This window comes from Giraffa tippelskirchi, chromosome 12 (genome assembly GCF_054371585.1).
Source record: "Giraffa tippelskirchi isolate mGirTip1 chromosome 12, T2T-mGirTip1v1.2.pri, whole genome shotgun sequence".
Classification (NCBI taxonomy): Eukaryota; Metazoa; Chordata; class Mammalia; order Artiodactyla; family Giraffidae; genus Giraffa; species Giraffa tippelskirchi.
Window position 1 is genome coordinate 8,703,720 of NC_137286.1, and position 23,172 is coordinate 8,726,891.

At 43.9% G+C, this 23,172-nt stretch overlaps 1 protein-coding gene and 1 long non-coding RNA gene across 14 annotated transcripts in view; one reads left to right on the forward strand and one right to left on the reverse strand.

Moving 5' to 3' along the window:
• The window catches only part of LOC145529815 (uncharacterized), a 51,753-nt gene extending 33,087 nt beyond the window's left edge, over positions 1–18,666 (forward strand). The window contains exons 2-3 of the long non-coding RNA XR_014071368.1: positions 16,933–17,114; positions 17,455–18,666. This is a non-coding gene — a long non-coding RNA (uncharacterized LOC145529815). The remainder of the gene's footprint in view (positions 1–16,932; positions 17,115–17,454) is intronic.
• Positions 1–23,172, reverse strand: part of AK7 (adenylate kinase 7) — a 62,419-nt gene that overhangs the window by 19,325 nt on the left and 19,922 nt on the right. For 6 of the 13 annotated variants that reach the window (XR_014071367.1, XM_081550530.1, XM_081550526.1 and 3 more), the window contains 8 exons: positions 22,009–22,103; positions 14,826–14,936; positions 10,823–10,903; positions 9,439–9,527; positions 7,466–7,556; positions 5,853–5,930; positions 4,221–4,370; positions 1,093–1,221 (listed from right to left, as the gene is read on the reverse strand). Coding sequence is in view for 12 of the 13 variants with exons in the window: in XM_081550530.1 (XP_081406656.1) it covers positions 1,093–1,221; positions 4,221–4,370; positions 5,853–5,930; positions 7,466–7,556; positions 9,439–9,527; positions 10,823–10,903; positions 14,826–14,936; positions 22,009–22,103 (824 nt within the window). In the remaining variant the exon portion in view is untranslated. The remainder of the gene's footprint in view (positions 1–1,092; positions 1,222–4,220; positions 4,371–5,852; positions 5,931–7,465; positions 7,557–9,438; positions 9,528–10,822; positions 10,904–14,825; positions 14,937–22,008; positions 22,104–23,172) is intronic. The other 7 variants (XM_081550533.1, XM_081550532.1, XM_081550531.1 and 4 more) reach the window with 3 other exon arrangements.

The following is a 23,172-nucleotide window of genomic DNA, read 5'->3' on the forward strand; positions in this document are numbered from 1 at the left end:
AGTCAAGATGCTTCTATCTATGAAGACAGATGAGAGTCTTATGGGTTTTCTTATTCTCTTTTAGAAGAGTAGTCTATTTCTGTGCTAATGCCAGAACTACTTAAGAATCAACACTCTCTCTACCCACAGACACCACCTAGTAAGCATCATTGAGTCAGACATGACTCAGTGACTAAACAACATATATCTGAAAAACACAAAAACATTAATTTGAAAAGATGCGTGCACCTCAATGTTCATAGCAGCATTATTTATGATTGCCAAGATAGGAAAGCAACCTAAGGTCTTTCAACAGATCAATGGTTAAAGAAGATGTGATATATAGTCATATCACATGATGGAATACTACTCAGCCATGAAAAATAGTGAAAATTTGCCTTTTGCAATAAATGGATGGACTTGGAGGGCATTATGCTGAGTGAAATACGTCAGACAGAGAGGAACAAATACTGTATGATATCACTTATATGTGGAATCTAAAAAATGCAGCAAACTAATGAATATAACAAAAAAGAAACAGACTCACAGATACAGACAACAAACTCGTGCTTACCAATGTGGAGAGGGAAGTGGGGAGGGGCTACGTAAGGGTAGAAAATTACGAGGTACAAACTATTATTTCTAAAAGAAGATACAAGGATATATTGTACAACACTGGGAGTATAGCCAATGCTTTATAATAACTGTAAATGGAATATAATCTTTAAAAATTGTAAATCACTATATTGTACACATGTCAGTTATACAATATTGTAAATCAACTATACTCTCCAGTTTTAAAATTGTACAACTATACAGTTTTAAAAAGAAAAACAAAACTGCCAGTCAACAGAGAGCATACAAGATATATTTTGAACAACAACTAGAGGCAGACAAAAGTTTAAGGGCCACCCATGAAAGATGCTTCCATCTTAAGAAGGAAAACCCTTTGGGATTGTGTATTTTCATAAAAGGGTCTAGCAACAAACTCCAGTTAAAATAACAAATCTCTTTGAAGGATGCCACGGAAGATCAGTGACTTCTTAATTATAAGACTAAGAAAAGGCATTTTTAAATTATTAAAATTCCCAATAAAGTTGCTAAAATTGTTACCAGTTTTGCTATGGCTTCAGAGATGACGTCCTTCAATTTAATGTGGTGCAGTTTATAGTATTTGGCTAAAACTTCGGCGATGCTGGATTTTCCCACAGCAGGAGGACCGAGAATGCAAATCTTGATCGGCTAAAAGAGGAGAAAAGGAATCACACAGGGGCTCTGAGTGATCTGTAGCTAAGTGGTGCTCTTTATTTCAAGGATCAGCCCTTTGAAGTCTCAGAATTCCAGGCTGGTTCACTCCTTTGTCAAGAGCCCAGAGTCACTTTCTCTTGGTGTTTAATGGGCATCTACTATGTGTCCTGATTTGGGCATGGGGGATAAGACACAGCAAACTGTGCTCAGGAGCACCCTGAAAGTATTAAAAAAAAAAAAAAAAGCCAAGTACTTGAGCATTACACACTACAATTTCACCTTTGCAGTGTTACCCCTGTAAAGACAGCAAAGAGAGAGAAGAGTTTCTAGTCTACTCCTGGAAGGTGCTTAATTTATTGTCTCTTGAACATTGTTTCTGGATTAAACTTGGTCTTGAATTATCTTTTCCTTTTTCTTTTTAAACCAGTTAATTTATTCCAGTTTTTTAAAAATACACCCATTAAAAAAAAATTTCCTCTGCTGAAAACTTGCTTGAATGCTAAAGAAGCTCACCACATTCATAACTGGTGAGCAAATGTTTATTTCTAACAGAAATAAAAATATCGGTGACAAATAAGTCATTTCTTCTGAAATGGTCCAAATGGTTGTGAAACTGAAGCTTGGTATTTTGCAAGGCAAATTTTCAAAATTTTAAATTAAAAAAAAATCAAAGAAAAGAATTTCCATGGGCAGAGTGGACACTCTGTGCTTAAAGCTTACATAATTTCATACATGGAGTTGATTATCATGATTACTACTATCATTATTAGTACTACTACTACTATTGTTATTACTATTTGTCAGGCTGTGAAGGGAGTCAGCAGAGCCCCTGCGGGGGCGCTGGGTAAAGTGTGGTGGACGTGAATGGTCTCATCTGCTCGGGGGCAGGCTCTCAGGGTGATGGCCATGACCAAGGTGGTGGGCATGGGGGGGTAGGAGTCAGCAGAGCAACACTGGAGCTGGGTCTTGATGCACAGAGCTGGGCTCCGAGGCGCGCATGGTGCCTTCACCAAGACGTGAGGACCGGTGGTCAACTGGGCAGGCTCACGTGCCTTTGTCACCCACACACCAAGAGTGGATCTATCTCCTGGGGTAGGTATGCTCACCTTGTGTGCTGCATGCTAAGTTGCATCTGACTCTTTGTGACTCTATGGACTGTTGCCCGCCAGGCTCCTCTGTCTATGGGATTTTTTAGGCAGGAATGCTGCAGTGGGTCACCATTTCCTCCTCCAGGGGATCTTCCCAACCCAGGGATCGAACCCATGTCTCCTGTGTCTCCTGCACTGAAGGTGGATTCTTTACCCCCTGAGCCATCAGGGAAGCCACCTTATCAGGGTACACAACAGGAATAGTAGCTTATTCATTTATAATGACAAGTAGGGTTGCCACTGGGCCCAGAACACTCCAAGTGCTTGGTATACTACCCCTCAAGGCAGACACGTATAGAAAATAGTTTGATGAGCTTTGATCAGAGCGAGGAGAGTTGGATGAATGGACTGTTGGGTTAGCATTAGATCAAGGTGGCTGAATGCACCTGGCTCTGCACAGGGACGACTTTGCTTTGTTAAAGGAACAGGAACTGTGGGGGCTCTTGGCTCGATGCCACCAGCATCGCATTGTCTACATTGCCCTCGGTCACATTTGCTGTTCTATGCTGCTATGCTGACCAACGCCCCAGGGATGGACAGACTCAGTTTAATTTTTAGGTATGCTCACTCCTATCATATTCTGTCCAATTTTGCTCATCAGGAACCACATGGTCTCTTTAAGGTGTCTTGTCCTATCTCCACTCTGACTGAGTGTTGTTCTAAGTTGACCCACAGATGACAGCACTAGTCTAACCTCCTGAGTTGCTCTGTGCTTCAGGACAGTCTCCAAGGATAGCCATCATGGGTGTCTCAGATGCTTAAAAGCATCATTATTTCTTTTGCAAAGTGGTACATCTTTTACTGATTCTCAACAAGGCATCCTTTTCAGGAGAGTATGGTTTTTAGGCTACAAAAGCAACTCTGCTAGCTTTTGTTCAGTATTTCCATGCACAATGGCAGTTCGACTATGAGGACGCCTGTTACTCATAGACTGTAGTTTCCAAAATGCTTTCTCCTGTCATATTCACTCTCATCTTTTGAAGGCCTCCCTGGGAGAAATCCAAAGATCTAGGCAAGTGCTGCATTTACCTGACTTCAGAGATGGAGGTGTGGAGGCTCCGCAGTTCAGCCATTCAAGCTAAATTGGCATCTTAGCTAGTTTGAATCCCTGACTAGCTGTGTGACTTTGAAGAAATTGCTCCATTTCTCTGAGCTGTGGTTTCCTCATCTGTAATATGGAGATAAGAATATCTACGGAAAGTTGTGATTGCTAAAACAAGCAGCAGGGACTTATCTGCCAATTCAGTGGTTAAGAATTTGCCTGACAATGCAGGAGGTGCGAGCTCGATCCTTGGTTGGGGAGCTAAGATACTAGATGCCTGGCGGCCAAAACACGAAAACATAAAACAGAAGCAACATTGTAACAAATTCAATAAAGACTTTAAAAATGATCCACAACAACAACAAAATCTTTAAAAAAAAAAATTAAAATGACCAGCAAATTCCCTGGCCAATCAGAAAAGATCAAAGTAATCATCAGACTTCCCTACCTCCTACCTACCCAGATGGATACCCAGGTAAAACATGGACCAGCAAGGTACCTGACATTTTTCCTTATAGAGACAGCTCTGTGACACTCAGTCTGGGGCTTACTATCATGTTCAGTTGGTGTCAAGCATAACGGTCATCTGTGTTATCTTAAAAATTTTTAAGATTTGATTGGCAAGTTTCCATAGAGTATAGATGTAGATTGTTAGACCTGGACAATAGATCAGATTTGAAAAAGAACTTGAATTTAGAAATTCAGACATGTGAAAGAAAAGTACTTCCACTGGTGTAATTACACCAAAAGCCTCATGTACTTTGCTTAAATCAGAAGCTTAAATAGAAAGTGGTTATAGTTACCAATAATCTTCTGCTTTGCTTGTACTCTTTGAGGATGCTGTTGATATTTTCCACAAATCCTGCTTGGGCAGACCATCGAATGTTAAAATTCTCCTTCACAAAGAGTGCTTCCATCCTCAAATTGACCAGTAAGTGGTCAATATTCTCTTGCTAAGAGAGAAAAGGAAGTCAAAGACTTGTCTCCCGCCACCGCCCCCCCCCCCGACCATTTGACAGTTATAACAAACCCAAATCACCAAAGTTATTGAAGAAAAATATGGACACATTCACTAAACATGAATGTCAGTGAAGACCGCTCTAAGTTTTGATACTTTGGCCACCTGATGGGAAGAGCCGACTCATTGGGAAAGACCCTGATGTTGGGAAAGATTGAAGGCAAAAGGAGAAGAGGATGGCAGAGGATGAGATGGTTAGAGAGCATCGCTGACTCAGTGGACATGAATTTGAGCAAACTCTGGAAGACAGTGAAGAACAGGGAAGCCTGGCGTGCTGCAGTCCATGGGGTGGCCGAGAGTTAGACACGACTTAGGGGCTGAATGACAAGTTTTGACAGAGCACCTGCTGTGAGACTCTGTGACCCAAAGTCTCCCCACACTTGCTCTCTTGTGACGGGCGGTGTCCTGCCTCGTACAGTTACACAACCAAAGAGTAGGGAGAGGGACTTCCCTGGTGGTCCAGTGGTTAAGGCTCTGTGGTTCTACTGCAGGAGGCATGGGTTTGGCCATGCAATGTGGCAAAAAAAAAAAAAATGTAGAGAGATACTAGAAGTCCGAGTGAAAGATTTCTTCCTTTTTATTTTTAAAAAAAAGTTTTTATTAATTCTACCTATTTTTTGAGCAGTGCAATCTAATGGTTCAAAATCCAAAAGAATAAAAAGTACAGGGGAAACATATACACACTACTATATATAAAGTAGATAACCAACAAGGACCTAGTGTATCATACAGAGAGCTCGACTCAATATTTTGTAATAACCTACAGGGGAAAAGAATCTGAAGAAAATAGATATATGTATATATAACTGAATCACTTTGCTGTACACCTGAAATGAACACCACAATGGAAATTAACTATACTTAACACTTATAAAGAGTAGAGGGGAAAGTGCCCCCTTTGGCCCCAATCACCACCCACCCTGTTCTGCTTCTCAGAAGCAAGCAGCGATATCAGTCCTTTCAGAAACATGCCCCAATGAACTGTTTTGCTAGAATTTATTTCTAAAAAAAAAGATTATATCCTAAAACAAGCTGGAAGAACGCACTGCATGGCTAAAACTGTACTCTTCTTGTTGCGGTGATGGAATCAGAAATTCAGCCTCCTCTTTGAATTTTAGAGAGAAAGGCCAAAGAGAACAGCATCCAGTGTTTGTAAAGCATTTTATACGTTAGACAGCTTTCAAATATATTTTCTGACCATGATCTCTGAAGGATTTTCAGAGAGAAAAAAAAACAAAGGGAAAAAACAAAACAAAATAGGCTCACAGAAGTGAAGAAGTTGCTATAGGTTAGAATGTCCACTGTGCATTAGGAGCTGAAATGAAATTGCAAGCCAGATCTTCTGACTCCAGATCCCTCAAGAAGCAATACCTTTTGGAAAAGAGTAGGGGGGAAAAAAACCCTCTCATATACTAACTGTTAAGTCCTTGGTTAGGAAAGCATTTTCTTTGGGTACTTTCTGGATTTTCCCAGGGCCAGTACTTCTACTGATGCACTGTTAGATAAAAACAGAAATATTATTTTGGTTGACCTGTAAGATTTTGATATAAAATTTCTCAAATAGGTATAAACATAACTGAATACAAAAAAAGTCTGCAAAGCAATGGGGGAGAGCACTGAGGTCATGCACTAGTTTATTTGTTCCACACAGAGCACAGGATCCCCACTGCACAACGGGGACTGGACACAGAAACGAATAAAGCCCGATCCGTGCCCTCAGGGAGCTCCCAATCTGAAAAGGGAGAGACAGATATGTACTCAGATGCTCGTGTGTGATGTCTGATGTTAAGAATACGGAAAAGAGGTGCCGGAGCTGCAGGGGAGATGGGATGGAGGTAGGGAGGGTGCAGAAGAAGATGTCCAAGGTGAATCTTCATTTACTTATTTTGGCCGCACCTTTCAGCATGCGGTGGGCTTCCCAGGTGGCTCAGTGGTAAAGAGCCTACCTGCCAATGCAAGTGACACAGGAGGGTACAATCCCTGGGTTGGAACGATCCCCTGGAGTAGGAAATGGCAACCCAGTCCAGTATTCTTCCCTGGAGAACTCCATGGACAGAGGAGCCTGGAGGGCTACAGTCCATAGTATCTCACACAGCTAGACATGACTAAGCGACTGAGCGTACACGCACTCGGCAGGAAGTACTTCCACCATCAGGGATCGAACCTGCGGCTCCTGCAGCGGAAGCTCGAGTCCTAGCCACTGGACCAGCACGGAAGCCCCTGAGCTGAACCGTAAAGATGAGTAGGGCCAGTTCCCTGGCAGTTCAGTGGTTAGGATTGCACACTCTGATTGCAGAGGGCCCAGCTTCAGTCCTCTGGTCAGGGAACTAAGATCCCACGTGCTGCTGTGTGTGGGACCCTCCTCCCAAAAACAGATGGGTAGGGGGTGACCTGGGGAGGGGCAAGGGAAGGCTGCACTGGCTGAGCCAGCTGGGCCTTTAGCCAGAGCAGCCTGGATAGGAGAGGAGACCTTCAAAGATCCAGAGCTCCTGGAAGCTGCCAGTAGGTTTGGAGAACTTGACCATTATCAGTACTTTGGGGCACAGGTCACAGACAGATTCTAGTATTCCAGTGTGTGATTTGTGTCTGAACCCTACAGTGGCCTTTTCTGCTCCTTTCCGTGCATATACTGGAGAGAGACTATTGTGGTTGTAATTTCCCAGCATACATATACTGCAATGCAAATAGCAAGCTTCGGTTTTGTTGTTGTACAGACCCCATGAACTGTAGCCTGCCAGGCTCCTCTGTCCATGGGATTTCCCAGGCAAGAACACTGGAGTGGGTTGCCGTTTCCTTCTCCAGGGGATCTTCCTGACGCAGGGATCGAACCCAAGCCTCCTGCACTGGCAGGTGGATTCTTTACCACTGAGCCACCAGGGAAGCCCAAGCTTGGGTTTAAGGATACTCTATTTTAGGACCCCCCCCCACCGACCCTGCAGCCAGTCTTGTTAGCACCCCTGATTCCACCTTGAGGGGCTTGAGTAAAATGATTTAAGAGATACCATCCAACCCGGGATGACACGGCTGTACCTTGACAAAGTCTTCCAGGGTGTGAACTGACTCGTCCACAGCCACCAGGTAGTGGAGCTTCGGCACGTGGTCTATGATGTTCTGTACCACTCTGCAGACCCCCAGGGAACATCAGCCCCAGAGGAAATAAACACAGGAGATGTTTATTTATGTAAATAGGATTCGCCGATTGCTACCCCCATGGGCCAGGGGCTTTGATGATTTAGTGGATTATTTCACTTCATTTTCCAACAAGCTCAAGGTTGGAATGACGGTCCCCAGGCTACAGAGGAGGAAGCTGGTGAAGAGTTAAGTGACATTTCTCGGGCTGAAGAGTTACTGGGAAGGTAGAAGCGCCAGGATTGGAAACCAGATCCATCTGCCTACAAGAGTAGCTGAGCCCTGTCAGGACTTGCGTTGATGAAGTCCGTTCACCCAGTAGCTCACTGAAGTCTCATGACAGTGCTTTGGGGAAGGTCTTTCACAAAGTAAGACACGAATTCACAGAAGCTATGACTCCTTAAGTCACATAGCATGGAATGGCTAAGATTTCCCACCCTGGATTAATATTGGATGATGGCCAACATTTCTGAGGGCTTAATGCCATCAACCCTGGGCTACCCCAGGTTTTACCCCACTGAATTCTCACAACAATCAAGTAAGGCTATTATCATTCCCATCTCACAAATGAGAACATCAGACCCAGAGAGGTTAAGCAACTTCCGCAAATTCACACAGCTACTGAGAGGCAAAGCAGGGATTTGCAGACAGAAGAAAAGCAATTCCAGAGAAACAACAGCGAACAGAAGAGCGTCACGAGACTGTACCTTCTACCTCTATCGTAGCTCCCTTTCTAGTCAAATGGAAATAAAACAAATGTACCTGTCTAAATCTCTATTCCATATTTGTTTAATATTAACTTCACAGAACATTTCCTCTTTTAGCTTCTTCCTTTGTTAAATATTTGACAATCTTCAAGGAATTAGCAGGGAAAAAGTTCTAGCGAAAGGGCCCCTGAGTCCTTGTGTAATGGGAATAATTTAATTAATTTAATAATGTAAGATGCTTTCCCATTTTTAAAACCTGATAACATGGTAATGTAAAGCGTCTGCAGAAAAGAAGAGTCTGTCTCAGCCTCACCCTGTTCAGTGTTAACGTTGCCTGGAGCAGATTGAGGTTTTGAGTGGAGTCTGAAGCTTAGGGAATCCTTCTTGGAGAAGAATAATAAAGATTAAGTTTAGGGCTGTGGAAAGGACTCAGGGGAAGGGTTTTGAAGTTTAAGTCTCATTGTTTCCCAGTAAATCTGAAAATCTGCCTGGGATTGGAGCTAATTCACTAGTGGAGAGAAAGAGAGGGGAATCTAGAAGCCAGAAAGGCGGAATTAGCAGTCCAGTGGTTAGGGCTCCACGCTTTCACTGCAGGGTACATGGGTTCTATCCCTGGTCAGGGAACTAAATTCCCACTAGCCACATGGCCAAATTTAAAAAAGAGAGAGAGAAAGAAAAAGAAACCAGAAAGACTCTCAGAGAGGCACTGCTCCCTCCTGTGGGGTGAGCCAAGGGGATAACAGAATGAAGTTCTTGGAACTCGAAATGCAGAAGTGATGAACTGCAAATAAAGTGAACCCCATCTCTTACCTAGTGTTTAATTCAGCTTGTGTGAAGAAGGATAAGGGGGCCTGGGGATACTTTGTGAGTCTGAAAAACACTGGAAGATGTGCTATTCTGCTCCTAGGGTGAACTTGAACTTGCTGTCAGAAGTGGGGAACTCTTAGATGATGGACACTATTTCATCAGACACTATTTCAATAGTATTTCATCACTATTTCTTCAGACGGACCCTATTTCAAAGTGGAGCTGTTACAAGTACCTTCTGCTTAGGGTTGTTGTGAAGAAGAAATACAATAATACACATGAGGACTTTAGCACTTGGTAAGAAACAAATGTGTCGGTCAGTTAATTCTAGGGCAGTCGCATGGCTGGGAGAACACTTACCCTGCTAGATCAAGAACGTGAATGGCTGGAATGACATTTGTTCCATCTCCAAACACTGGTAATGCAGGGACTTCACCCAACCATGCTAACTAAAATAAAGAAAAGCAAAGCAAGTTCCATGTGCCTGACTATTACAGCTCACAAACAGAACCATAGTCAGAGACATCCGAAAAGATCTATCTATCTGATGAAGTAATCACCTCAAGATGTTTTGTAAATCAGTTCTGATGAGATTTAGTTGATCAAATCCTATTAAGAGAAACAAACTGCAACCTCAGGGCTGAAATACTTTTCATTAGCTGTCTTTAGTAGTCATCTGCCTGTTATCTTACACAGAGAGAACATACTGCAGTATGCATAATGTCTTTAATTTTCATTTTTATGAAAATTAAAATTTCCAATTACCCCCACTGGCTGGGGGTTATTATCATCAGTTTGTAGATGAAATGCTAAGTGGATAAAGTACCTTCTAGGAATTAGATTTCTGATAAGTCCTTTCCACTAGATTTGAACCATGATCATCACAGAGTCCAAATCCTTGTCTTTTCCCTTCACTAAACATTGCAGTAAATAGATAGATAGTCTGGGTACTGTTTAACTATCCTGAGTGAAAGAGGTAGGGGTGGGGGCTGCAGCAGATCACTGGATATTTTGCACTTGGGAAAAACCATTTAGGGCTTTAAGCAGGGAAGTGAAATGACTGGATTTGCTTTAGGATCCCCTGGAGAAGGGAATGGCAACCCACCCCAGTATTCTTGCCTGGAGAATCCCATGGACAGAAGAGCCTGGTGGGCTACGTTCCATGGGGTCATAAAGAGGTGGACACAATGGAGTGACCAACACTTCCACTTTCACTTTCTTGTGACGGGATGATGGGAAGTAAGAGTTTAAATGGAGAGACCTAAGCTACGACAGGTGAGGACGAGAGAGGGTTTCGCCTAGTGGGGAAACCCTCGCCTCGGTGAGTGGGGAGTTGGGAGTGTTGGGTTGAAGAAAGGGAGATTCTGGGGAGGTTGTCTCTATGAGGCTTGGGAATCTTGTGATGGACGAGAAAGAGGGAGAACTTGGGCTTTGCTCAGTGTAGCTGGGTGCAAGGTGGCCCAGGTTTCTGATATGGGGCCCCGGGAAGAGCTGCAGATTTGGAAGTGATCATAGATACAGTTTGCATTTGTGAAATATGCAAGTTGAGGTGCTGGACCTGCAGAGGGGAGGGAGTTCCACTGGACACTGATGTTTGAGTCAGTGGCACCACTCATGGGACTGAATGGCCCAACCCCAGGAAAGATTTTCTTTTTAATGAACAATAAATAAATTAGAAAAAAATAAATATTTAGAAATTTGCCATCTTAAAAAAAAAAACCTCATAGTTACAGAAAAGTCATACCTTAAAAAAAGCATGCAAGATGCCTCCTTCCATTCCATACTGAAGTCCTGCAGCAACTACGTAAGTGGCAAGTTTTCTGACCTATTAGATAAAATACAAAAGAAAAGCTAAATATATTATTATAAATCACACCGAATCAGATTATTTTAGTGATTTTTTTTTAAATGAGCAGTTTAGTAAGTCTCATCACCTCTTTCAAAAACTCCTAACATATTGTGTGTGCCTGGCCTCTTCTTGTTAATCCTTCAGCCAATTAGAGCACGCTCATTAGTGTCCAAAGTAAAATTATCAGTACAGACACCTCCCACCCTATCACCACTGAGATTCGATTTGGGGAGGTTGGATGTTGGTAAGTTGAAGAGAGACTCGTGAAATGAAGATGGAGCCCAAGTAAAGGTGGGGAAACCTCCCCCCCACCACCACCAGTATGAGAGAACTGGGGTCTCTGAGTGAACTTTGTGAAAAGTGAAAGTTGTTCCGTCCCATCCGACTCTTTGCGAGTCCATGGAGTGGGTAGCCTTTCAGTCTCCAGGGGATCTTCCCAACCCAGAGATTGAATCCAGGTCTCCTGCATTGCAGGCAGATTCTTTACCAGCTGAGCCACCAGGGAAGCCCAAGAATCCTGGAGTAGGTAGCCTATACCTTCTCCAGCAGATCTTCCCGACCGAGGAATGGAACTGGGGTCTCCCGCATTGCAGGCAGATTCTTTACCAGCTGAGCTACCAGGGAATTGTAATTCATCTACGTTCCTGTACATCTGGACCAGTGGATAAGCAAGGCAAGGACAAGGTGACTGGGTCCCCTGGGTTTTCCAGCCTGTCCTAGGGAACATGATAACAGAAAAGTCCCTAGAGGATTTAAAAAGCCTATGAGCTTGCCTCAGGATGCTACATTGGTCCACATTCTTGTGTTTATAGTATAGCTTGTAACCATGAATGTGATGGCTGCCGAAGTGGTGACAGTAGATAAATACCGGACAACCAGCCCCAGGAATGCAGTGATCACGTCTGTTTTGTTCACGGCTGTGAGGCCAGCTCTTATCCACAGTGCCTGGTACACAGTACGATCTTAACAGATGTGAGTTATAAGATTCTTTCCAAGGTTCTATCTACTTGATGAAAAAACACTAGGTTAAAGAAGAGTTATTAGGATGAACAAGTTGGCCAGAGCAACCTTATTTACTAATTGTTCAGAAAAGAGTGATTAACAAAGCTTGGAATAATTAACAGAGGAATGGATAAAGATGTGGTACATATATACAAGGGAACACTACTCAGCCATTAAAAAGAACTAAATAGTGCCATTTGCAGCTAGAGATGATCATACTTGGTGAAGTGAGTCAGAAAGAGAAAGACAAATACCATATGATATCACTTATACAAGGAATATACGACACAAATGAACTTATAGAATAGACTGTGGTTGACAAGAAGGAGGGGAGAAGAGAGAAGGGTGTACTTGGAGTTTGGGGTTGGTAGATGTAGACCATTACATTTAGAATGGGTAAACGGATCCCACTGTGTAGCACAGGGAACTATATTCAATATCTTGTGATAAACCATAATGGAAAAAAATATAAAAAAATGAACGCGTGTATGTGTATAACTGAGTCTCTTTGCTGTACAGCAGAGACTGGCACAACATTGTATATCACCGCTACTTTAATTAAGAAAAAATTTAAAAGAAAACTTGGGGTGAAAAAATAGATCTTTAAAACTAAGTTTTGATTGTGTCATTTAGAGCATGGGCCATATGTCATGTTTTTTAATAAAGAAAAAGATACTAAGATGATGCTGTTTCTCCATTTTATTTATTTATTTATGGTTACACTGCACAGGCACTCTGGATCTTAGTTCCCTGACCAGGGATTGAACCCATGGCCCCTGCAGTGAAAATGCAGAGTCCTAAACACTGAGCCGCCAGGGAATTCCCTTATTTCTCCATTTTAGATTGTCATTCACATCCAATAAGGGCTTCCCTTGTAGCTCAGTTGGTAAAGAATCTGCCCGCAGTGCAGGAGAACTGGGTTCGATCTCTGGGTCGGGACGATCCCCTGGAGAAGAAATCGCAACCCACTCCAGTATCCTTGCCTGGTAAATCCCATGGACAGAGGACCCTGGTGGGCTGCAATCTATGGGGTCGCAAAGAGTTGGGCATGACTGAGCGACTAACACTCACACCCATTATTTTTGCCTGTGTGATCATGCCTTCTCAACCAGTAATTTAGATGTTAAGTGATCAAGAAATCATGGATTTTCTATTGGGACAGGTTTAATATAATACAGATATAGGATTTGGAGCTGGAAGAAATTTAGATCGTCTAGTCTAAGCCCTTTTATATCAGCTATTTAACTCCAAAAGTTGAATAACTTGGCTAGGATCATAAGTTAATGGATAGAAAAGGGATTAGAATTCCTAATCTCATGGTTTTTTTTTTCAAATATTTTATGTTCACAGTGTTTGTATTGCCAAAGTAAAAAAGAAAAAAATTTACTGGTAGCACAGAGTTTTGGGAACAGAGTTCCTACTGTAACATCCTCTGAGGCCACTAGGTGTCGGCTCAGAACTATAATTACATATCATTACTGAAGGTCTCGTGACTATGAGAAAACAGCAGTGGATGGAAACTTAGAGGTTTGGGGCTTCTATATAAATGCTACATAAGTTAAACGAGGCTAATGATAATATCACTTAATTCACAAAATTGTGAGGATTGCCTATGAGGTATATGAGGATTACATGAGGTATTGTAAGTAATACATCTGGTGTAGTAGCTGGTACAAGGTAAGCAAGCACTCAATTTTTAGCTGTTACTACTTATTCATCACCAAGGCATCCATGTCATACATTTTGGTAAAAGACTAGAGAAATAAAAAATTTTTACAATATGTGGATTTCAAAATGATAAATTTTCTGCAAGTGAAGGCTAATAAGCTATTATCTTTGTTTACGTGAATTCTCAGCTAGAGGTATGTCAACAATCAGTGACATAGATGTGTCAAGATCAACTCTGTTGAATTGTGGGGTTTTGGAGTCAGGAAGAAAATAACAAAACCCACAGGCTTTGGTGTCTGATGGATCCAAGTTTCAATCATAGCTCCCCACCACCTGACACCTCTTTCCCACAATGTCTGCATTTGTGAAATGAGAATAATTATGTACGTACACATGGCCTTCTCTTGTGGTTCAGTGGCTAAAACTTTATGCTTCTAATGCAGGGGGTGCAGCTGGTGAGCTAGACCCCACATGTTGTTGTTGTTTATTTGCTAAGTCGAGTCTGACTCTTTTGTGACCCCATGGACTATAGCCCATCAGGCTCCTCTGTCCATGGGGTTTCCCAGGCAAGAATACTGGAGTAGGTTGCCATTTCCTTCTTCAGGGGACCTTCCCGACCCAGGGACAGAAACCACATCCCCTGCATTGGCAGCCAGATTCTTTACCACTGGATCACCTGGGAAGCCCCAAAGTAGGAATGAGGAAGAGGAAGCTGCATTTTCCCTTTTCCCAGACTCTATCTCATTTATTTCTTACAGCTATTCTGAAAAGTGCATATAAACCTCATGTTAGAGGGAATCCCCTGAAAATCCAGAGGTTAGGATTTGGTGCTTTCACTGCAGAGGAACAGGGCTCATTCTCTGATTGGGGAACGAAGACCTTGGAAGCACACACACACACATTCCCACTCTTGAGTTATTTGCCCCTTCTGGACCAATGAACCCTTTGGATCTACATTGGTAGGTGGGCACTTGGGCTCTGCTGGGGACCCCATACAAGGCTTCCATCTTAAGGGACTGGACCAGAACTTGGGCCAAGACACTGCCTCTCTGAGGGAGCCTGAAGCCTGGAGGTCTATGAGTGTAAGGACGTGGGACCTAAATGCAGAGATAGGGAGCCAGCTAAGACGATGTATGCAGAGCATGTGGAATGGTCCTGACCAGGCGCATTGCAAGCTGCCTCCAAAAGAGCTTTTCCTACTCTAAAGGTTCTACTACTTGAGACTTACATTTTTCCCAAATTTGAGAACCATTTTCTCAGCGTTTATGTGGTCCAGAAAATTAGGATGTTGCTTTCTTCTTCGATAATCCTCTTCAGTAAATGGGACCTCAGAGTCATCCTGTGAGAGAAAAAAGCCCAGAGTCCATGCGTTAGCGCGATGGAAACTTCTAAGCCCCAAGATGCTAGGGAAATCTGTACCATGGATTTCAGTTTATCCCTTTGATTCTCCAGGAAGAATTGCTGAACTGTCCCTCCGAGGGACTGTATAGGAGCGTGAGTTGTGGAGAGACCAAGTGATGAACCACTCAATGGACTGTCAGGAAATATTTTTCATTCCTGATTCTTAGGACAAACTGATATCCTACTTGATGAAGCCAGTTTTTAAAGCCTAAGACAGAAACTTGTACGGAGTATGTTCTTATTAACATGGAATTGACTTGAGTGAGGGAAAGAGGCAGTGTGGAAAAGAAGAAAAAACACTTTCCTTTAAGCTCAAAGTGTTCTGAAAACTACTGCTTATTTCTACAGTGACTTAACTTTCTTGAAAATGCTTCAGCTAGTCAAATTCTATCTTTTTTTTCTTTTTGACCACACCTCGAAGCTTGAGAGATTTCAGTTCCCCGACCAGGGATCAAACCCAGGCGTCTGGTGGTGAGAGTGCTGAGCCCAACTACTGAACCACCAGGGACTTCCCCAAATTCTATCATTAACACTTCATCTCAACAAAATTTTAAAATTTAAATGTCTTCTTTTATTCTGTAGAGACTATATATAAAGACATTTAAAAAAACTCATTTCCTAATAGTTCTTGGCATGTGTGTAGTTTCATTTATTCTTTTCATTTTATCTATTTTTGGCTGGGCTGGGTCCTCATTGCTTCGTGGACTTTTCTCTAGCTGCGGCGAGTGGGGGCTACTCTCTTTCGGTGCACGGGCTTCTCATTGCCACGGCTTATCTTGTTGAGGAACACAGGCTCCAGGCCATGTGGGCTCAGTAACTGTGGTGCACAGGCTTAGCTGCTCCTTGTCATGGGGAATCTTCCTGAACCAGGGATTGAGCCTGTGTCTCCTGCATTGGCAGGCAGATTCTGACCCACTGAACCATCAGGGAAGTCCCCTGCGGTTCATTATTTAAATCTAAATTGTGAGGCTTTTTTTTTTTCTTCTTCTTCTTTTTTTCCACACTGCCTCTTTCCCTCAAGTCAATTCCATGTTAATTAGAACATACCCTGTGTAAATTTCTGTCTTAGGCTTTAAAAACTGGCTTCATCAGATAGGACATCAGTTTGTCCTAAGAATCAGGAATGGAAAATATTTCCCAACAGTCCACTGAGCTGTTCATCACTTGGTCTCTCCACAACTCACAGAGTTCCTCGGAGGGACAGTTCAACAAAAACTTCCGTAGAACAAACAGAGAAACTTAAATCCATGGTACAGATTTCTCCCCAATCCATGAAGATTTAGAGGTCCTACTTGGAGCAGGATTTCTGATTTTTTTTTTATTTTTGACCGAGCTGCACAGCATATGGAATCTTAGTTCCCTGATCAGGGATTGAACCCGTGCCCCGTGCCATGGAAGCACAGAGTCTTAAACACTGCACCTCCAGGAAAGTCCCAGGATTTCAAAAAATACAGTCTAATCAGAAGCCTTCCAATCACATCACATTGTTCTAAGACAAATAACCAGTCCAAAGCATCTGAGTCCGGGGTTTACCCCAAATTAATCAGAGAGGCAGAAGGAACACAGGGATGAGAACCCTGAGGCAGAACAATTGTTGGCAGGTTTGAGAAATGGGAAGAAGGGCTGAAATGACTGGAGCCAAGCTGGGGATTGGTAGAGGAGGAGATAGGCAGTGCCAGGCTGCCAGGGTTTGTGGACCAGGTGAAGGAGTTTAGATTCGTTGTAAGAGCATGAGAAGGTATGGAAGGATTTTCAGCATTTTAAGCAGGACTATAACATCACCGACTTAATGGACGTGAACTTGAGCAAACTCCAGGAGATAGTGGAGATCAGGGAAGCCTGGTATGCTGCAGTCCGTGGGGTCGCAAAGAGTTGGACATGACAGCGACTGGAACAACAACAACAATAGCATGATCTGAATTATATTTGAACAGGATCACTTCAGCTGTTTGTTGGTTGGAGACTGCGTTGGAAGGATGTGATGGCAGCTGCCAGTTCCGAGGCCATCCTGGTAGCCCACAGATACAAAGAGAACGTGATGGATTTAGGAGACATTTTGGATGCGGAATTAACAGAATTGACTGATGAACTGACTGATGGATGGAAGGGAGAGAAGGTGAGCAATGGATATGGTGGTGACATCACTGGGAGAAAGACTGGGAAAGAATGAGTTTTGGGGGAAGATCCAGTTAGTCCACCCCAATTCTGTGTCCATAGTAGATACTCAATAAATACATGTCATCTAATTAGCTGACCTCTTAAATATACCCAGTGGCTCATATGTAGGATTGCCAGATAAAATAGAGGCCATCCAGCTAAATTTGAATGTCAGATAAACAAATACATATTTTTTTCAAGTGTGAGTATGTCTTAGGGCATGAGATACACTTATGTGACACATTATTTGCAGTTTATCTGAAATTTAAATTTACCTGGGTGTCCTGTGTTTTTATTAGCTACATCTGGCAATCCTACTCGCAGTGGATCTAGAATCAGCTTTGCCTTCAGGATGGACTGAGTCCCGGCGTCTCCCTGGTCCTGGTGAATATGACATGGTGGGCAGCCTGCCTAACTGACCTTCCTGCTCCCTGGCACTGGCTGCCCAGTGCCCTCTTCTGGGCCTTGTATCACCCTCAGTCCTTATGGCAGTGACGGAAACAGTTACATTTCAGGTGACCTGGTTCTCTGGTCAGAGTCTCCCCTGCATTCTGAGACTAAGACTGGGCCACCCCTCTGCACGGGGCCCGAAGGTCTAGCCAATCCTGGGCTGCAGGCTTCGAGCTGTCATCCCCACTCCTGGTTGGGACTGAGATCTTGTTTGTACATTTCGAAACTTTGCTACATCGTGGGGCTATGTTCCCTCTAGTCCTTAAATTTCACATGTTACAAACAAATGACAAAGTGTCTTTTAAACTTGCATCTTTCATACAGGTTCTAGTCTCTTGCAACCATCTGCATCAGTCGCTTTTCCAGTAAGTGATGAGTCGCCGTATTGTGGGCATAAAACCAGGGCTCTTTTATTGTATGTTGATGTGTGTTGCCATTTCTGGAAACTGCCTCCCTTATTAACACCTCATTACAGTCAGTAAGCTCCCTGATAGGCCTCGTCTTCTTAGGAAGTGGAGAACTGACTCTGTAGAGTCATCTCCCTTTTCTTCAAGGACTTTGGGTGAACTTGTTGTCCGGTAAGACTCTGTGCGACCCTCTTTTTAATTGGTCCCTGCGTTTGACTCCCCGTGTGGATCACTTGCTGGACTCTTTTCCCCCTGGTCATTATTCTCTTTCTCCCACCTGGTCAGTATGTGTGATGACAGCCCATCTGCTCTTCTGGGCTCTCCAGTTAAGCCAGTGTCATCTCTGGTCACCCCTCTTCACTCAGTATAAAAAAACAAATAGATAGCTATACTTTTATTATTATTTTTTAATTTTTGGCTGCACCCCATGGCATGTGGGACCTCAGTTCTGCAACCAGGGATCAAACCTGTGCCCTCTGCTTTGGAAGATGGAGTCTTAACTGCTGGACCACTGAGGAAGTCCCTATACTTCTAAAACATATACTATGGGGAAAACCCATGTCTATTAAGATTCTCCAACTTATTAAAATTGTTTAATATTTACAAATTAAAATATTCTACTTATGCTTTTGTATTAAAACTATCTTAAATGCAGTTTTGTATTTGTTTAGATGTTTTTGGCTACAAATAACAAAAACTGAAACTCAAAATGGCCTCAAAAGCGCGAGAATGCATTATTTCCCATGAGTAACATCCCCAGATCGAGGGCCTTCAAGTGTCGTGTGATGGGTGTCTTCTCTGCCCTTGGGATGCTTTTTAAGTCTGTCTCTCTCAGTGTGCGGTCTTCCTCTTCAGGCTCACAGAATACAGTTTCCGGTGTCACATCCAGGCACGACAACATCCCCAGAGGGACAAAGGCTGCATCTTGCTTAAGTCTCCCTTAATTAAGGATGAGCCCTTCCCTGAGGAGCCTGGACTCAGCTGAGTTCCTGGGCACAGAGCTAGATGGCATCTCCCAGGCTTCCTTGCAGTTGGGTGTGGCCACATGACTGGATAGAACTGGAGTTGGAACAACAGACTGGTTCAAAATGAGAAAGGAGTATGTCAAGGCTGTATATATTGTCACCCTGCTTATTTACCTTATCTGCAGAATACATCATGAGAAATGCCAGGCTGGGTGAAGCTCAAGCTGCAATCTAGACTGCCGGGAGAAATATCAGCAACCTCAGATGTTCAGATAATACCACTCAAATGGCAGAAAGCGAAGAGGAACTGAAGACCCTCTTGATGAAGGTGAAAGAGGAGAGCGATAAAGCTGGCTTAAAACTCAACATTCAAAAAACTAAGATCATGGCATCTGGTCCCATCACTTCATGGCCAATAGATGGAGAAAACAAGGAAACAGCAGCAGATTTTATTTTCTTGGGCTCGAAAATCACTGTGGACTGTGACTGCAGCCACGAAATTAAAAGATGCTTACTCCTCGGAAGAAAATCTATGACAAACCTAGACCGCATGTTGAAAAGCAGGGACAGCACTTAGCTGACAAGGGTCCATATAGTCAAAGACATGGTTTTTCCAGTGGTCATGTATGGATGTGAGAGTTGGACCCTAAAGAAGACTGAGAGCTGAATAATTGATGCTGTCAAGTTGTGGTGCTGGAGAGGACTCTTTAGAGTCCCTTGGACTGCAAGGAGAGCAGACCAGTCAATCCTAAAGGAAATCAACTCTGAATAACCATTGGAAGGACTGACACTGAAGCTGAAGCTCCCATACTTTGGCCACCTGATGCAAAGAGCCAACTCATTGAAAAAGACCCTGATACTGGGGAAGATTTAGGGCAGGAGGAGAAGGGGACGACAGAGGATGAGATGGCTGGATGGCATCATCAACTCAGAGGACATGAGTTTGAGCAAATTCTGGGAGATGGTGAAGGACAGGGAGGCTGCCGTCCATGGGGTCTCAAAGCATCGGACATGACTGAGTGACTGAACAACAACAAAAAATCGTTTAAAAAAAAAAAACCATGGTGAGAGAATGGGAACATGCCAAAGGGACACAGAAGCTAACACTGGAGCCATTTCCCCATATTTTCTTTGGAGGAACCATCTCTTCCCCACTCTTAGCCTATTTAGTTCAGGAGGCTGATCATTCCTGCCTCTAGAAGTGGGTACATGATCCCAGGTCTGGTCAATCAGAGTTCGGCATTCCCCCAGTCATAGTGACGGGTTCATGGTTACGCCTGTGATGTAAGACCTGGAAGAACGGCATATTCCAGAGCTGGGGAGGGACCTGGCCTAAAGGGAGAAGAGAAGTCAAGCTCTAGAGATATAAGCCTGGGAGCTCCTGGGGGCCAGAAGGAGTGGAGAGCTTATCTGAGAATAAGCCCAGAGGAGAAAAGAAGCAATTGAAGGGAGAGAAAGAGTAGGTTAGTTCTGAGTACTGGTTAAGCCCCTAGATACAGCTATACCTGAAGCCCATTGTCTGACTACCCAGTTATGAGTCAATAAATCCCTATTTTGCTTAAGTCTTTATGAGTTTGTTAATAACTGAAGGAGTGAGGACAATCAATCAGGCCAGCGAAATGATCAACCAGTCAAGTGACCAACGACTGTTTTGTAGCAGACGCTTTACTAGACACTCTGAGGGTTGGAACTTCAATAGGAATAAAGCGACAGGCCTGCTCCTTGAGGCGATGGCAACCAAGTGGAGTAGGTGAGTGAGATTCACGAGAAAGGGACAGAAACCCCCCGGTCCCTGCCCTTGAGGACCTCTGCGTCCACTGAGGGAGAGAGAATTAAACAAATAAATGACCTCTGATGCAAGAAGTGTGATAAATGCTGAAATACTTCCTTGTTATAAATAAAGCATTCCATTGAGTCTAACATGTGCCTTTTTCCTTCCCCATTTTAACGTCTCTGAAATTGGACTGTGTCCTGTCATCACTGGCTTATCACAATGTGCTCAGCCAGGAAGCAGCCACCGTGCCGTCCTTGTTGGAGCCTGGTCACCTTGGGGTCACCTTGAGCGCATATCATCTTTATACTGACTTAGGTACTACGCATGTTGCTCTAACTGCCTTTTAGGATGTCTTTTCAAAGATTATAGTGTGATTCAGTGCTGGGATGAAAAGGCAGTTCACAGGCACAGAGCCGTGGAGACAGAGCAGCAGATGGAAATCTGATATCAGCGGACAAATCTGATGATATCCGCTTTATAGGAAAGTGTGTGTTCAGTCACTCAGTTGTGTCTGAGTCTTTGCAACCCCACAGACTGTAGCCCAACTCCACAGACTGCAGCCTGCCAGGCTCCTCTGTCCATGGGATTTCCCAGGCAAGAATACTGGAGTGGGTTGCCATTTCCTCCTCCAGGAGATCTTCTCTACCCAGGGATCGAACCTGTGTCTCCTGGGTCTCCTGCGTTGGCAGGCAGATTCTTTACCACTGCACCACCCCAGGGATCAAACCCCTGCATTGGGAGTGTGGAATCTTAGCCATTGGACCACCAGGGAAGCCCCTGTCCTCTGAGTTTGAAGAAGTTTGGGGAATACGAGAACCACTGTGTTTTGCTTATATTTTCCCTTTTTAATGCATGCACAGGGATGGACATGACAAAAATGTGGTATAGGCAAGTCTAAAAGAGCACGTTTTTAATACATTTAAAATAAAAATTAATAAGGTGTGTTATAGTTGAAAAGGCAGCATTTTCCTCTTCTTTCTCAGGGGCTTGTAAAACAACATGGCCCCTTGGAAAGAAGTGGCTTGGAGTCCACGAACTCTCAGTTCAGTCGCTCAGTTGTGTCTGACTGTTTGCAACTCCAGGCTGACATGCAGCACGCCAGGCTTCCCTGTCCATGAACTCTGCAGAGTGCTTATTAAGGGGCAAGAGTTCAGGAGTGTAAGCAGATTGAAAACTGTAGAAAGCTCTCTCCCCGTGCAGATTACAAGGTACGGAGGCGGAAATGCTGCATAAAAGAAAAGCTAGCGCACTACTTACCGGGTCCAGGGGTTTGGACCGCGCCCAGGTCATCACCGTGGAGACCAAAATAAACACCTTCCGCTTTTCGAAATGGCTGGTTTCTTCATGCAGGGCTGCGGGGCCAAAAAGCGGAGTGGTTACTTGGATCCGTGCAGAACGTGTTAAAATGCTGTGCACTTTTCATTACCAGCAGGACTTGAAGTGACTCCTTTCAAGCAGCGACTTTACACCAGGGGGCGCCCCCTCTGATGCCTCACTGCCCCTCCTAGTCGCTGCTCCTGGCCGCCTCCCTCCAGCCATCCGACTTCCTCAGCGCCCAGCTCACAATCCAGCCCCTTCCTATTTCCCGGCCTGCAGCGGTGTGCTTCCATCTTTAGGAGGGCTCCTGATACTAGTAATTATAGCTGACATGGAGGTGTTTTAGTCGCTTAGCGGTGTCCTACTCTTTGCGACCCCCATGGACTGTAGCCCGCCAGGCTCCTCTGTCCATGGGATTCTCCAGGCAAGAATACTGGAGTGGGTTGCCATTTCCTCCTCCAGGGGATTTTCCCCACCCAGGCATGGAACCCGTGTCTCCTGCATTGCAGGCATATTCTTTACCGACTGAGCCACCAGGGCCTGAATGACAACAATTCATGGGTTTTAGTGAATAATTCCTGGTGGCTTAGATGGTAAGGAAACTGCCTTCAAAGCAGGAGATCAGGTTCGATCCCTGGGTTGGGAAGATCCCCTGGAGGAGGGCATGGCAACCCACTCCAGTATTCTTGCCTGGAGAATTCCATGGACAGAGGAGCCTGGCAGGCTACAGTGCATGGGGCAGCAATGAGTCAGACATGATTGAGCAACTAACACACACATATATTGAGTTCTTACCATCAGGAGGTAGATGCTAACAGCTCTGTTTTTATAGATAAGGAAAGGGAAGCACACGTCCCATTTGCCCAGAATCATGGAATGAAGCCGTGGGACAGAGTCCAGTTCTAGAAGCCTGGTTGTCTGGCCTGTGTTCCCCACCATGTCTCTCCTCTGGCTTCATGGAGAATGGAGTGCGAGGCCTAAATCAGAAGACAAGGCCTCTCTGTTTTTATAAAATATTTAAAAAAATTTACGTATAGCTAACTTTCAATGTTATGCTAGCTTCAGGTGTACAGCAAAGTGATTCAGTTGTATCTATCTATACCT